Source organism: Ischnura elegans, chromosome 5 (genome assembly GCF_921293095.1).
Source record: "Ischnura elegans chromosome 5, ioIscEleg1.1, whole genome shotgun sequence".
Classification (NCBI taxonomy): Eukaryota; Metazoa; Arthropoda; class Insecta; order Odonata; family Coenagrionidae; genus Ischnura; species Ischnura elegans.
The window spans coordinates 84,485,340-84,500,839 of NC_060250.1; the positions used below are offsets into that span (position 1 = coordinate 84,485,340).

Here is a 15,500-nt window from a genome sequence, read left to right on the forward strand (position 1 = left end):
AAGAAATTGAATCTGAATCCAAAATTTTACATCAATGCTTTCGTGAATGCAATGCCCCATTAGAATGAGTAGAAAGAGTTCTGATCCTCTCTTCGCACATGCCGTTGCTCTATGATGCTTGTCCTACTCACGAAAAATTTTGTTTTAACTCCCTCATAGGAGTATTGCAATAGAATTGCAGCCATGGAAAATTTTTAGGTAAAACATGACAGGCACATAGCGTGAATCTTCCCAAGAGATTGGACAACAATCAGGGGCTTCTCAGTGCCATAGGATAATAACCATGTCGTAGATTTCACGGAACCACACTCGGCCCTCCATCAGCCAATGCCTCTGCTTTTTTTCCCTTTCCGAGACCCCACAGACCATAAATCAGTTGTCTCAAAGGAAAATATCAAGTTACGCGGGAACAATGGAAACGTGTTTCATCCCTACCCCGTCTCACCAACTGACCTTTTTCGGTCTACCCGCTTCAATTCTCCCAGTTTCTGGAAGCTAGGTGAGTCACCTACTGAGGTTGAAGATATCTCGATAGCTTTCGGCAATTGTATGATTGTATGACACACACAAGGTTCAAATAAGAATTAGACCTAATGCAACGCATGCTTGACAGCATTTAAGTTTTTTAAGCGTAGCATGAGCTAGTTCCCCTTGCACTTGCGACCGGTGAAGGGGAGGGGAGTAAGATATGACGTTTGTGTAAGAGACGCACCCCCATTTTCGGCTCCAATTTCAGGGAAAAAAGGTGCGCCTCTTACACGCACTTATACGGTAACCTCTTAAAGGTAGGTACAACAATTTTGGGAGTGATCCTCCATTTGTGATCATGTTAAAAAAGAAGCACAAGTAAATTACAACAGGAGTTAGTATTAAACCATTTAAAATATTTGTTTGCAAACCAAGGCTCTTCAAAGCTGAATATGCGTCTTGTATATTAAAAAATTACTGAATTTCGAGCTCTGGGTCATTTCTCTAAGACTAAATGCTATGTTCAGAGTATTTTGTACCAATGTAAATTGTAAATGATAAAAAAATATAATGAACAGAGGGAATAAATACCTCATAACTTTATAACAGAACTTACAAGTGGCATGCACACTCCATCACTGACTCCTCCGTTATAGACCTGGATATAGAATTAAGTACAGAAGAGTGCTACATAATCCTTCATTTCCCCTGAATTGAAGTCCAGAGATTGAAATCTCACATGGGTCAGACACCCACATTTTTTTTCGCTTTTCACTCGGTCAGAAACAATCACAAGTAGACAACTCTAAGTGCATTGCCCTAACATTTACTTCTACCAGCAGCAGCACCATCCATCTACATTAATGGATGGGGATTCAAGACAACAGCCAAAGGAGCCTGAGTCCATGAAATCATGGTGGAAAACTGTGAGGGTGTAATTGCTACTACCTCAGCAACATTCCAAAAAAAATTCACAATCATATGATAAATGAAAATGATAAATCTCGACGAACACCATTGAATACATCTTCACAATCATTCCTAAAAAAAAAGATAAAAAAAAACACTTACATTCATGAAAGATCCTAGAAGAGTCGTCAAACTCCAAAGGAATACGCCAAAGGCCATTATGTATTTCCGGTTATACCTATCGCCAAGGTATCCAAAAAGGGGTGCAAACACCATGTAACTCAACACGAAAGCAGTTTGCAAGAGACCTCCTTGAGCATGGTCCGCACCATAGTACTGAAGTATATCGGTCAGGATACCTATAATTGAAAACAACAATTATGAGAACAAAACAGAACTAGACTTTTTTCACCATTAAGTTTGACTTCAATACCATAATCTCCTGTTTTTTTTAATATCAAACAACCAAATAAAGAAACCCCACAATATTAGTAAATTGGCTTCAAAAATTGTATCAGTCACTGGGAATCAGGATAATTCAATGAGCTCTGATCGGTGTGTTCAATAATAAAAAATAATTATTTTACTTGTATCTTTTTATATTGTTCAAGTTAATGATTCCGTAATGATTTATGAAAAAATCTTCTCTGATGGCAAATAGACATGGCAGTCATTGAATTGACATTTCACTTTGCAGATTGAAAATTTTTCTATATCGAAGTGGATGTTTGATTGTATGCCAGTCCTATATCTGTGTGAGTTTGTCTTTTCTACAGATCTATGGTTTTTATTTGACCCTGCTGAAATGTTGCAGTCAAAAAGTTGATGACATGAAGACAATCATCAGCAGCAATTAATTCAATGAAAAAGGCTTTGAAGTTTTATCCCAATTTGTAAAGCACTGGAATTTGTCCCGAGGCCTTTTAATTTGCACTCCCTAATTTCTTATGGCTTAGATTTTATTAGATAGTTTCACTAAGAAGAAAATGCACAGATAACCTGCATACCACCATAGAGTAAGTATATACAGTATTTATCTGAATATTTCTTTCCAAAAATTCCCACAGTAAAAGCAAAGGGGGGATTATATTGAAACGCCTTTCTAAAAAATTTTCCTAAATAAAAAAAATTCAAGAGGAAACCTGGTGGCATGTAAAAAAAGGCAAAGGATACAAAAACAAACATGCTTTACCCATGCTTTAAGACTGATATAGAATTGTAAATCTTCCTTTATTCCGTTAATATATAATAACAATTAAATATTTATTTCAGGTTCTCATTCAAAGCACATAAATAATATCAGCCCTCTTAACAGCCAAAATAATATAAAAACCAACCAATAACTATACAAATTAAAAAACTACAATTACTATTTAATGGTGTCCATTAACATTCATGACGTTATGAAGACATTTTTTTACAAATATTGCCAAAAGGGCTACTTATTCTTAATTGTGTCAGTGGTTCCCTTCACAGGCCAACAAAATTCCATAAATCATCAAATGCAATGTAAGCAATAATCCAGGGCATGAAGATACCTCAGAAACAGATGTACATATTTCAGTAATTGAAATAAAAAAGACAGCATAAATTAATTTTTTGGAAACTCCTAATCCCATTGCTATCCCACTCACTACCTCTGTAAATGCATGCCAATAAAGATATTATCAACTGATTATGTATATTCAAATAATAATTAAATTAAATATTACAGTTGAGGACCTCAAATCCAGAATTCAGAAACCCAGAAATCCGGAATGTTAGAAAATTCCGCTGCATAGTGTTTCAACTTGCCACCTCGTGGCACCACTCTCCGAGCCTTGTTCTGGGATGAGTAGGAAGTTAGCACACCCTATGAACATATGCTAACAACATAGGCAGGGACACCTAGGGATCTCAAATATCAAGCACAAGAGCCTGAACCCATTTATAAATTAATTAATTAACAAAATATACCATGAAGACCAGAAATCCAGAAACCCTTTGGTCCCAAGCTTTCCGGAATTGAGGTCCTCAATTATAGTTTGATTCAACCTTAAACTCAAGAAATGCCAGAAATTAGATCTGAAGAACCACAACAACCCATTTCTTACAAAATTCAATATTATGAATGGCCACATGACTATTCAAGGGATTAGCAATATTACCAAGCCCACGCACTTCTTTTATGGTAGTTAGATATTTTTATATTTACCTTCCAATTGATCTGATTTCCTTAAATTACATCAAGTAAGAAGAAAAAAGTTCTATATTTATGATTGACATAAAGGAAAATTATCATACCCAGGGGTAAATTATATTTTATGCTAATATTGCATGAATGGTTTAAGACGTCAGATAGGTCAAATTAGCTGGACTACTTTCTCAAGGATCCTTGATTAGACACTGGTGGGTACCAATGCAGCCAATTGAGTTCATCAACACAATTAGATGGGGGAAGGAGTACCTAATTCCATGTAGCAAGGCACATCAATCAACAAAAAAGTCATCTCATTGCTGAGACCATCAGCCAGTACTAGGAAGAGTTAGTGATAGCAACCAAGTTGAGCATGGTTTAGTTTTTCTGATACATAATAATGTATTGTAACACTCACATTCATGGCAATTAGATATAAAGAGCTATCACTTTCCAACTTGTTCTTAAAGTAGCTTGCTTGCTATTTCTCCATGCAAAGGCAGTATGGAATCACAATATGGATCATGAACCTAACTTTTATCCTGAGCCTTATTCCAACCAAGTCAGTTCTACTGAGTATATTTGGTAAGTAAAGTAATATTCAAATTAGTCTCCTCCTTACACTTTTGTGATTTTCAATCAAAAAGTTGGGAGATACAATCAATTATCTCATTAAATAGTAATTATAAGAGAGATAAATTCATGCATAATCTAATATAGCTATATAATCAGATTGCTGAACAGGTATACATATGATGGGAATTGTGTAAAGGTAGGCACAAAATATTTAGGAAAGTGTGATAATTGACGTTTACTTGAGGAGAGGTAAACATCACAAGAATTACTAATCACCCTCTCATTTTGACATGTACTAAGCAAAGAGGTACCACTGACATTTTAACTACATATACCTCATTTCTGCTAAGAGAGTTCCGAGTGGAATCTTTTTCTCATGATAAAAATTACCAATAAATAACTGTAACAGCAGAATTAACAGAAAACCCCTTGGCATTATTGCATACGGAAAGTGAGGGCTGCAGAAAAATATCAAACTATACACATATGTGCATAAGTTGATCCATGATTATCCCCTATTCCACGGATTGATGTCCATTGCATTACATATTTTTCTTTAATTTCCCTACCCAATGCCTAAAAACATTCACTATTCTCCCTTCCGTATCCTCCTCTATTCATATTATCCCACCGAAAGTTTAGTCAGGAAACTCTTTTGGAGAGATTTCACACGGAGGGGAATAACGATAATTTTTTGTAGGGGAAGGAGGGTTCACGTAAGAAAAAGCTTACATATGTTCTCTCCTTAAATTTTGGGGGGATATGAACTCCTATTCTGCCCCACAAGCCCTTCCTAGTCCTAGTCCTTCCTGAGGTGAACAGCATCCATGAGATAGACGTATTACCTTTTTACTTAAGTACTAAACCTCTTGATTATAATGATGAGCTGAAACTGGTACCGATTCGATAAGTTGAGTTGTGTGGAAAACTAATAACAATAATCTTTATTCCTCCCCACAGCACTCCTTGCTGTAATTTAAAATATGTATAATGATAAAGATATAAGAAAGTTTACGAAAGGTTGTACTGCAGAATGTTATTACCAGTAGATTAGGAGGAACTGTGGCACCATGGTATGTCCACCCCCTGGGACTCAAGCTGGATCTTTACGCAAAGTGCCCCACAACTTGACCAACACTTCCCAACAATCATGGGAACTCAGGCCCCTGAGAATTTTCCATTTCTGCATAAGCCAAACACATGTTAATTGCGATGTCAAATGATTTTTTTTGAGAGCTGCCTCGCTACAAAACAGCACACTTCATTTTCAGCAGGCACAGCATGATTTCATAGGATAGGTGCCTAGTCCAAAGTGAGCTCCATCCCTACAATGATTTAAGCTCAGGTGACAAAGGATAGGGAACATTAGATATCATCTTTGAAAGAGGACATCATAAAAATTGATAAATTATTCCATTAGAGCAAAATCCTCGCAAAGAAAAACAGAACACTTTTTGACAACCGTGTACTCTATCCAGCTCACTCCTATACTTCATCCAGATACTCCATCACCCACTGTATTCCATGATGACCTTGCATTTTTTGCAGGAAAAAACTGAGAAAAGCAGATGTGTGAATAGATCCTCATTTCAGGGGAGCCTGAGAACCATCCCTTATATTAATTTCTAGGGAAAGACATCATCAGCCATGCTAAACATCGGTTTGGCTCCAATGCAGAGATTTTTTTCATACCTAATATGTTGAACCTTCTTACACAATGCTTGGAAGCCCTTTAGAAGAGAAATGACATTGCAGATGACTAAAAGCCATACAATTAGGAGTGTATTAAAAATGACTTTATCTTAGGAAAGTTTTCACGTGTTTTCCTTCCTGTTTTATCATCAAGGTCAATATTTTTACAAATTTCCCAGAGTCTCCCCCCTTCACCCCCGCTAAGCTGACCACCTCTGTTGTATATGGTATTCCACATCCCTCACTCAAAGGGCCCGCATTGGAAGTTGGGCTCGGGGGCCGGCAGATCCCACATCACGCCACGATATTATCGGTAAAACCAACCTTCCGCGGGATAAACTGATAAATGACTATGAGGAAATCACATGAAGTAAGAAAACATATCAAGGATAAGGGGGATTCTGTTCTCTTTGGGTACGAAGGCAAAACGCTCGAGCTAACCCGGTACTGACTTCGTAGCAGATGCGCACGACATACAGAGAAGAAACTTCCATTGATTTCAAGTGGGTCATGGGGACCGCCCATGAAGTCAGCTTCTTTTCCCGTGCTTACCCCACCCCAAATACAATATTTTCCTCCTTTCCTCAGCAGTGTCACGCGACATTTACGACATACTCAGCAATTTTTCCCAGGCAGTAAGAACGCGGACGCAGACAAAGTCGGGTCGGAGACAACCTTGCCTGCATTATCGGCTAACCTCTGCGCGAGTCGGTGAGACATGCAAAAAATGTGTGCGTTCCTCGAAATATTTCGCCAACGGAGAGTTGACGCTAAAGGCTGTCGCTGCGCACAGATTGTTAAAGATCGATTGAAAGACATTAAAAAAAGATACGGAAGAGCTGCCATATGGCACCAATCCCACTTATTGTTTGGCCCACCCCCTTCAAGAGGCGTTCCACTTCTCGGTCATGAGTTGCTTGCTGTAAAAAAAAATGTGTACGCACTTCAGTGCGCGGTCGAAGGTTACTGTTTATGCTCCCTTTCCCGGAGCTACTCGAGCGCGCTCCACAGATGGTTCTGCTAAAGCGAAAGCTTACAAAACGTGGAACTCGGAAACAACAATGCTCAGTAGCAAGGGGTTGTAGGCATAAGAGGATGAGTATTTATATCGCAGCTCTTGAGGCGGAAAATGAAGACAGATGAGAACGGATATATGACGTTGGTATTACCAAATGGAACGGCTACGAGGCTACCGAAAATCCTAAGCAAGTACCACTTAAAACTCAATGCGAGCGGAACTCATCTCAAGAGGATCCTCAAACTAAACCAGCGACCAGCTGACAAAATAAGGTGTCAAATATGACAAGGGGCCTGATTATTTAATGCTAACGATAAGTACTCCAGATTTCGCGAATTTTTTTTACAAGATAGAGATAACTACCAGAAAAAATTAGATTTAAGAAAGGGGAAGCATGGGTATTCATGAATTTATTTCCTATAACTAAGTTTTCCCTTTTGATGCACATCAAATCCAAGACGTTTTACGTGATAGTTAATCTATCCCAAAAAAAAACTTTACTTAAGCGATTGATAAAGAGATAGCCTTCCACAAAAGTGGGGTTGACTTACAAAGGGAAGGCCTTGGCCAAAAAATATACTAAATATTATCACTCAATCAATTGACTACACTCAAGGTTTCTGCAGAATACAACAATACAAAAGGACCCGCCTCAATTTATAAAAAGCCCTCGCCAAGCATATATAATAGCAAATGAAATAGTTAACATGATATAGGCATTTTTATCCATAGCATAATTATCACAGACTCGCACTAAACATTAAAGGAAGACGCATATCACAGGAAATAAAAGTGGTGATACTAGAAGGAAATTGAACCTGCAAAACGGATACATAGGTCAAAAGAGGAACGAAGAAAATACAATTGGAATCTAAGAACGCCCATCTATCATAGACGCCTCTGTAACGAGATCTAAGCAGTCGGGGAAACGCATGACAGATATAGCTCGTGAATGTTGCCACCAGCTTCTAGAGAAGGGCAAAGATATATTCTAAGGGAAAAACCAAAACTTAAACGAGTCATTGAGGGAGGTATCACAAAAATAAATAACGAATGCCACAATTCGGGCCAACTGCACTACTAATTCCAGAAACTATTCCAAAATCCCCAATCCAAGATATGACTCGAACCGAGTATAAAATTCCTAAAACAAATACGAAGATTAAAAATAGATGCAAAATTCAAGTAGTTCGATAGTATTATCACGCACAAAACAACTATTTCAAGCAATTCCTGCGACGGCATTCAAATTGACGATTCGAATACTGACCAGGAAGGCAGACAACGCTGATTGGCTGTGTAAAATCGTACGATTTGATGCAGGTCAACGTCACGTTGTTGAGTACGAAAAGGATTAAGTCTGATAAAGGACATGCATCCAAAGAAAAGGACTTTTAAAGACTATAACTAAAACATGATCGTTGAATATTTACGAGGCACAAATGCCACATTTCAAACAATTAACTATTCATAATCATTCAACGACATCTGAAACCCAAATACGAAATGCATTAATTAAAAATGAGAGGCTCTTTTTGTCCCAGATGCATAACACCTCTATTTACAAGTATTCCTTTAACCGATTTACTGCTAAATGTGACTCACTTAAGATCTAGACCCCCAGTTGGGGTTTAAAACGAAAATGGGCAAATACCTGCAACTGTGAACCGGTCCATGTAGTTGATCAAATTTACATAACACAAAATGATGACAGTAATCCAATGTAGCTTGGTAATTCCAGTGCTTCGGGTCCGATTCGTCATGGTGCCACAGGATTCTTCCACACTATTGCAGTCACTATTCATAAGTTGTTGATGGGACTCGTTTGGGTGAATACCAACGCTTCCAACGGTCGCTGTTTCCATATTGAGGATTTTAAACGTGTGCCTATCTGATAAAAGATTTTGAGCGGGCATCTGCATAAAAAAAACAGCGATCAATGACACCAAAAACTTGAGATATCAATCGCTAATACACCTCTTGATATACGCCCACAAATCCTCTTTAGCCCACTGATTGACGTCCCCTCCTGAAACCGACTCACACACACACACGCGTCAACTGATGCATTTGCTGAAGTTGCAAGAAAATCCCACAGATGTCTCTATCGTACCCTAGTACGTCACGTGACCAAAACATTGACGCCAACGTGCGCGAATGTGATAATCGTGTTGATCATATTGGTTGGTACGCAATCGAGATGTAATCAACAAAAACAGGCTTATCGTGATCAGTAAGAAAATAAGTCGTTACAGACCTTATCATCGCACTTCATATTCTTGTGCTGAAACGGTCATACTACCTGGAAGTAAGTAAAATTTAAAGTTACAGGGTTCGGATCAAACGCCCTAAATTTAGAAACGTTAGTCTTCATGAATATTTTATTGCGCTACTATTGTTTTCAAGAGTTTTAATCGTTTTAATGGTGCATTGTACTTTTACCAGTTTAAATTTTTTATCAGTTTGCCAGATATGGCGTCGGAGAGGTTGAAGACCATACATCGCCATTTGAGCAGTAGACAACTCTTCATCAATCCCGTATCCTTATATTTAGGCGTGAAACATTTTTTTTCTTCTCTAGCGTAAAAATCTGAAATTATTGTTCAACCCTTGACAATTTTCAGTATCCAAATCATGTTTCTGCATATTCTCACCAAGCACTGGGTTCTTCAAATGAATTTCGTTACACCTTGGACAACAATAAATTGACTCGTAGTCAAAAACAGTTTTACGAAGAGAATGGGTATTTGGTGGTACCTGGAATCGTGGATGATAATCTAATTGAAGAATGCAGGTCTTGTATACTTTACCAGTGGAAAAAATTTGCCAAATGTTGGATTTTTTCAAAAACTTAGGTTCTCTTTGCAGGCTACGTTTTTTGGATTACTGTGAAGGACGGGTGCCGAAGGGAAATGTCACTGTAATGAAGGATATCTCCCTTGCCAAGACCAATGCTAAAGGGGAATATTTAATCAATAAACTCCAGAATATTCTCTGGGATGATGTATTTGCTAAATATTTCCTCCTTCCTGAGGTATGTCATCACTTCTATCTAAATAAGGATGGTTTTCAACGATCCCATTTGTATTTTTTCGGATAAGAGTGTTCTGTCTAATATTTTTCGTCCCACTTACCACTCAAAAAGTCCTATGCTCTATCATTATTTACATTCACCGTGGCATAGCATTCTCATCATTTGTGCTTATCAATCGAATATGGTTGGCATTTAGGTAGCTTCTTCGTGCATCGCATTATCTGCATGCTTTAAGAAGCGTCACTAAGGTGATGTCTGATATTCCATCTGAAATTCATAACGAGTTTATTTCACTCTCACTTTTCAGCTCCTTGATTATGTGGAATGTTTCACAGGCCCTAATATAATGGCAATGCATTCTATGCTGATAAACAAGCCCCCTGACTCCGGATTGGAAACATCTCAGCATCCACCTCACCAGGCAAGTTATGTTCTTATACATTTTTTCTGTCACCTCTGGCAACTAATTGTGTAATCTTGTTGACCTACTGGTTTTAGGGACACAATACATAATTTTTTTAAATTCACCTAATCATGGGTACTGCATTTAGTGAGGACTCATCCAGTTCCTGATACTTTATATTGTTGAAATTCTCTTTCTGGGGCCATAGGATTTACACTACTTCCCATTCCGCCCTGCTGATAGAATTGTAGCATCATGGACTGCAATGGAAAGGGTCACAAAAGACAATGGTTGTTTATTTGTTGTGCCGGGTAGCCATAAAGGTGTCTTGCTGAAGCACGAGTATCCCAAGGTAAATAAATCAGAAGGACAATGTTGAAAAACAGTCCAAAATGGTTTTCTTAAAATCTTTGATATCTTTTCTTTAGATATAGTTTCCTTCCTCTTGGAGATCATAGACTGTGAGCCACAACTACTTACCAACCTTAGTATAATTGACATATCTTGAAATATGTAATTTTTGGTTATATTTTTTTGGAATAATGGGGGCTGATTCTGGGTCCAAGAAATCGGGAGCATGGCCAGAAAAAATGTAGGGATCTTTTTGTAGACGAGTTCATTTCATCCATTTTTAGGAGATACACTTAAGGCTATATCTCCCGAACATTTCATTGGGGTTGACACTCCTTGACACCCCACCCTCCTTAAGAGACAAATTGTAAAAAGGTCATACAGAAGTGCCTTATTGTTAGCTTTGTTACCCACCTATACTGTATCACTCACTGATTGATTCATCCTGAAAGTTAGTTTTCTGAGGTGGGGGTAGAGCTTGCCCCAGACTTAGCCTTAAGGCCGCTATACACGGTGAATGATCATGTGATAATTCACAGGATTATGCAAGCAAAATAGAACATGTTCTAATTTTCAATGAATGATCATGCGCATGAAGATTCATTCGCAAAACGTTCCGTCATACACGGTGAATGATCATACGAATGAAATCATTCGCCGTGTATAGCACCCTTTTGGCATGTAAAATTCACACTTTTGCCACCAAAATGGCAAGGAGTTGGCTTGGGATAATCTTGTGGCTTCACGTGGTATTTGAACCTGGGTTCGTTCAATCAGTTGACAAAACCTCTGCCCACTTGGCCACCATCCCCTGCATTTTCAGACTTTTAAATCACGTGTTTTCTGTGTTTGTTTTGCTTTGAGACAGTTGCAGTTATAAGATTAATGAATGGGCATTTGTCCTTTGCTTTTGAATAGAATTTTCATTTTTTTTCATTTCTTGTTTTCTTTTCTTCATCAATTTTCAATTCATGTATTCCGTTTAATTCATTCCTGATTCATTTGACTTTCAGTATATGTTTCGTATTCCACTGTGTACAGAATAGATCATTAAATTTTTGAAGTCAGAATGGGCATTTTCTATAAATTTTTGGAGTATATGATGCCACTGAAACTCTTTACCTTGTTATTTTAGTATGGTGTGAACAAGGCATATCATGGAATTCAAGGGTATGACCATGTGGAGAAATTGGAGCTACCTATGGAGAAGGGGGACACTGTATTTTTCCATCCAATTCTAATCCATGGGTCTGGTGTCAACAGAACTAAGGTAAGGCTCTGTTTGAGATGCTGCTGTGTATGGCATTTCACAATATCATTTCATTTACCTTGTGTGTGCCCCTTGTTTTCAAAGTAAATTACATATATAATTAGGAGCAAATGTTGGTGGTTGTTTTCGGGAATTGCTGCGTAGGTAACATTTTCTTACTTGACGTTTCACTCCTCCTACATTTTCAAGAGAATGGGAGGGAAACCGTTCTCATCCCGAGCTTATATAGGTTTCGTTAACCCATTGTTGACCCAGTAGGAGGAGTGAAACGTCGAGTAAGAAAATGTTACCTACGCAGCAATTCCCGAAAACAACTACCACCATTGATGAGAAGAAGCTGTGAAAATCTTCATATGAAAATTTTTAGGGGTAGTTTTTTGTTAACCTATGAAATTTGAGTGAACGTTTTGCTTAATACTTTAGTCAGCCCTGTTCACTCTTTAAAACTTGTGAAATGGAAATTTAATGAAGGAAGTCATTGATATATCTCTCAAGATAATCAAGGAATATCCTCTGGGGTCAATAGTTGAACTAGAATGCTGAGGATAGAAAGCTCTAATACCTCAAACTTTGGCTCCCACCCTTAACTGGTCACATTTGTATGTTTTGAATGCTTCCTTTGCTGCATTTATGCTATTGATTTCAATTGTGATGATTATGGTGTTTTTCGTGTGCAGTGTTATTATTGTTATTATTATTAAAGTATTCTACCTATTGAAGTAGGTTTCCATGGAGTACTTAAGAAGTATTCTGGCAGTCTCTCCTATCTTCATTGACTTCCCTCTTCATTTAATAATAAGGCCTACTCCCTTTCATTCTATCTAAAAATCCTATTCACTTCCTTCCTCTCCCTCGTTTACCCAACATTCTACCCTCTTGCACTGTCTTCAACATCCCCTCTTTGCTAAGTACTCCCTCTATCCATACCTTCTGCCTCTTCTGTATCATTTAGAAGTGGCCTCTTCTCACCCACCCTGTCCAGCACTTTGTCTTTCTTCTTCCTATCCGTCCACTTCACCTTCTCCATTTTTCTGCAAACCCACATCTTGAATGCCTCCAGTCTTCTCTCCTCTTCCTTCCCAAGTGTCCATATTTCCACACTGAATGAATAGGAAGTTAAATTACTTCTTACATTTCTTGCAGGGATTTAGAAAAGCTATATCTTGCCATTATGCTGCATCAGAGTGTGAGTATATTGATGTTCGTGGAACTATACAAGAAGAGGTTGCAAGAGAGGTAGAAGACATGGCAAAAATGAAGGGCCTCCAAATTGACTTTCAGGTAAGAAAATCCATTTAACCACTTTGCCCCACCTACCCCTTTTTCAAACCACAGCATTAACAAGTGACCAAGTCAGCTGTAATGGGCGCATTTGCTAATTTGTCCAACCTATTGGAGGAAATTTACTGAATTAAAACATTTGAATGGACAGATTTGAATCAGAATTTCCAGATTTCTTATCCTGTAATTACGGAAATTCAAAATTTGCGTTGATCAATGAGAGATTAAGGGGAGGTCCTTTGTAATTTATGGAAAAAATTGGAGTGATATTATATAGTGAAGTTGGAAGTGAAAGTACTTATTTCACCGCATTAAAAACATAAAAATAATTGATGAATGTGGAAAAGCCACTTTCTATACATATCGCACCTCATTGCATTGTCGCTGAGAGGTATTGCATGCCACAAAAGTGCTGGAGAAAGTGATGACTCACTTAACTCAATAGAATAATCATAATCTGCATCTGTCTTTATCTAACGATGATTTGGTCGTTAGGGCTGAGTGCAGCCAATTCTGGAAAGTAGTCCATGCTGTGGCATCAACACAGAGTATGCCCGAAGTAAGATAGAGACTATTATTATTTATATTCATCACCCCAAAAATGGCACTATTTGGCTTTTACATCAGGGGGATGCAAAAAATATCAATGGGCGAGCACAAACAACCAAATCCTGGTTAGGGATGTCTACCCAGGTGGAACTCAAATCCACGACCTTCAGTTTTGCAAGCTAGGACAGAACCCTTCTGCCACCTATTTCAGAATATTTCTTTACCACTGAAAACAACACCATTGCCCTTTTACAATGGGGTTTTTAACTTAACAGTCATACATACATGTACGTCCATGCCTTGGATAGGGGCAACCTACTCTGGAGTGACTAAATCCCATGACCTCTTGTGTGGCAGGCAAGGACTTTACCCTTACGCTGCTGAGGCCGGCATAGTTCTCAGTTCTAGGATGCATACTTGATTATTAACCTCAGTTTTGCACTTCTCAATTCTTGGAACTAATTTTAACCCTTAAGACTGTGGGAACGTTCTGTTTTTCTGGGATGTCCTGGGAGAGTCAAGCGGCATCAGGGATCCCTACAGTGAGGGAAAGTGCACTTTGGCTGTACTCAGGTAGCATTAAAAATTTTGGGAAACTGAAGTAGGTAGGCAAGCATTGGTGAAACTTAAAAAAATGTTTAAAAATGTTTTTCCTGCAGTCAGTGTGCAAAACGTTCCTGTAGTCTAAGGGTTAATAGAGGTAGTTAACAATTCACGCTATGGAGACCTATGGCATGGACTTGCATGACACAATGTTTATGACCGTTTGCAACCCCCATCAAATTTTTACTGTTGGCCCTCACATGTATTGGTGGTTTAAGTGGTAGTACAGCTCACATAAATCAGGAGACATGGGTTTGAAGTTGAGTGGTATAAGGTAGTGTTAAGGATAAGATAAGTTATAGTGATACGCATTATTATTTTTCTCAATATTCTGATTATTTCTTTCACAGGACGTCTGGAAGTATAGGAGCAGGTTAGCAAGAGGTCAAGCTATCAATTTGTGATTCAGTGTTGTATATCTGATTCCTAATTTGTATCTTCAATCCTTTGGAATGCTATGTAAATTTATCCATTCATGTTTTTATTGTACATAAATATAATGTACTTGTAAATGTTTTAAGAAAAATATGGTTCATATCAAATATGCCTTTATGCTGATGGTTGTTATGAATTGTTGAACTGACAAGTTGTGGATTATTTGTGAAGCTTTTAGCGAAAGCTTTGTGAATCACAAATGTGTGTTGTGATGTATGTATTTTATTCTGTACTATTGGGAAATTTTATAGTATTGTTAAATTTTGAATTGCCAACTTATAGTGGGCATTTATGCTACATGTTCCTTACAGGTGCTTTAAGCACTATATTTTTGTATGAATATTAAATCCAGTGAACAGATATTCTTAACTGGGAGGTTAATTGACTTGTCCATGAATGTCCATATTAATTTTTGACTGTATTACTGAAGAAATATATTAAGTGCACTTAACTACTCTGTTAAAATGTTGTCTCTATTAATTAGTCCTTATTGAAATTTGATAACCTGATGAGCTTGGGAAAAGTTAACAGGCAGTGGCGGCTCGTGAGTCAAATGCTAGGGGGGGCGCACTCCACCGGGGGGTCATAATTTTTTAATATTTCGTGTATTTTATTAAGTTTTTACGGCAATCTAGGAATTAAATTTTGTGATGCCATATGTTCCGTTTTTTTCAACAAAAATACCTAGTTCTCCTAATAAGGCTTGATTAATAAATACTAAATGCAGAAGACTCT

General features: G+C 37.9%; 2 protein-coding genes across 4 annotated transcripts in view; one reads left to right on the top strand and one right to left on the bottom strand.

The window, feature by feature from the left end:
* Nucleotides 1-8,915, bottom strand: part of LOC124159148 (protein spinster) — a 33,562-nt gene extending 24,647 nt beyond the window's left edge. For both annotated transcript variants that reach the window (XM_046534739.1, XM_046534741.1), the window contains exons 1-2: nt 8,494-8,915; nt 1,540-1,736 (exon numbers count right to left, since the gene is read on the bottom strand). In XM_046534739.1, the coding sequence (XP_046390695.1) occupies nt 1,540-1,736; nt 8,494-8,761 (465 nt within the window). In that variant the 5' untranslated portion in view covers nt 8,762-8,915. The remainder of the gene's footprint in view (nt 1-1,539; nt 1,737-8,493) is intronic.
* An 88-nt stretch (nt 8,916-9,003) lies between these two features.
* On the top strand, nt 9,004-15,230 carry LOC124159149 (phytanoyl-CoA dioxygenase, peroxisomal-like). 2 transcript variants are annotated; one of them, XM_046534743.1, is made up of 10 exons: nt 9,024-9,148; nt 9,187-9,201; nt 9,302-9,377; nt 9,464-9,633; nt 9,708-9,873; nt 10,181-10,294; nt 10,485-10,628; nt 11,763-11,897; nt 13,041-13,178; nt 14,681-15,230. In XM_046534743.1, exons 3-10 carry the CDS (start codon nt 9,312-9,314, stop codon nt 14,732-14,734), a joined length of 987 nt encoding a protein of 328 aa, XP_046390699.1. In that variant the 5' UTR covers nt 9,024-9,148; nt 9,187-9,201; nt 9,302-9,311; the 3' UTR covers nt 14,735-15,230. The 2 variants fall into 2 exon arrangements, with proteins under 2 accessions (XP_046390698.1, XP_046390699.1); XM_046534742.1 differs by lacking the exon at nt 9,187-9,201 and having other exon boundaries at nt 9,004-9,147.
* The last annotated feature ends 270 nt before the right edge of the window (nt 15,231-15,500 follow it).

What these genes read in the sequence shown, in the direction of transcription:
- LOC124159149 (XM_046534742.1), top strand. Translation starts at nt 9,312, where the DNA reads ATGGCGTCGGAGAGGTTGAAGACCATACATCGCCATTTGAGCAGTAGA. An exon ending in GACAACTCTTCATCAATCCC is followed by an intron (nt 9,378 to 9,463) that starts GTATCCTTATAT and finishes GACAATTTTCAG; the next exon opens with TATCCAAATCATGTTTCTGC. An exon ending in CTGGTGTCAACAGAACTAAG is followed by an intron (nt 11,898 to 13,040) that starts GTAAGGCTCTGT and finishes CATTTCTTGCAG; the next exon opens with GGATTTAGAAAAGCTATATC.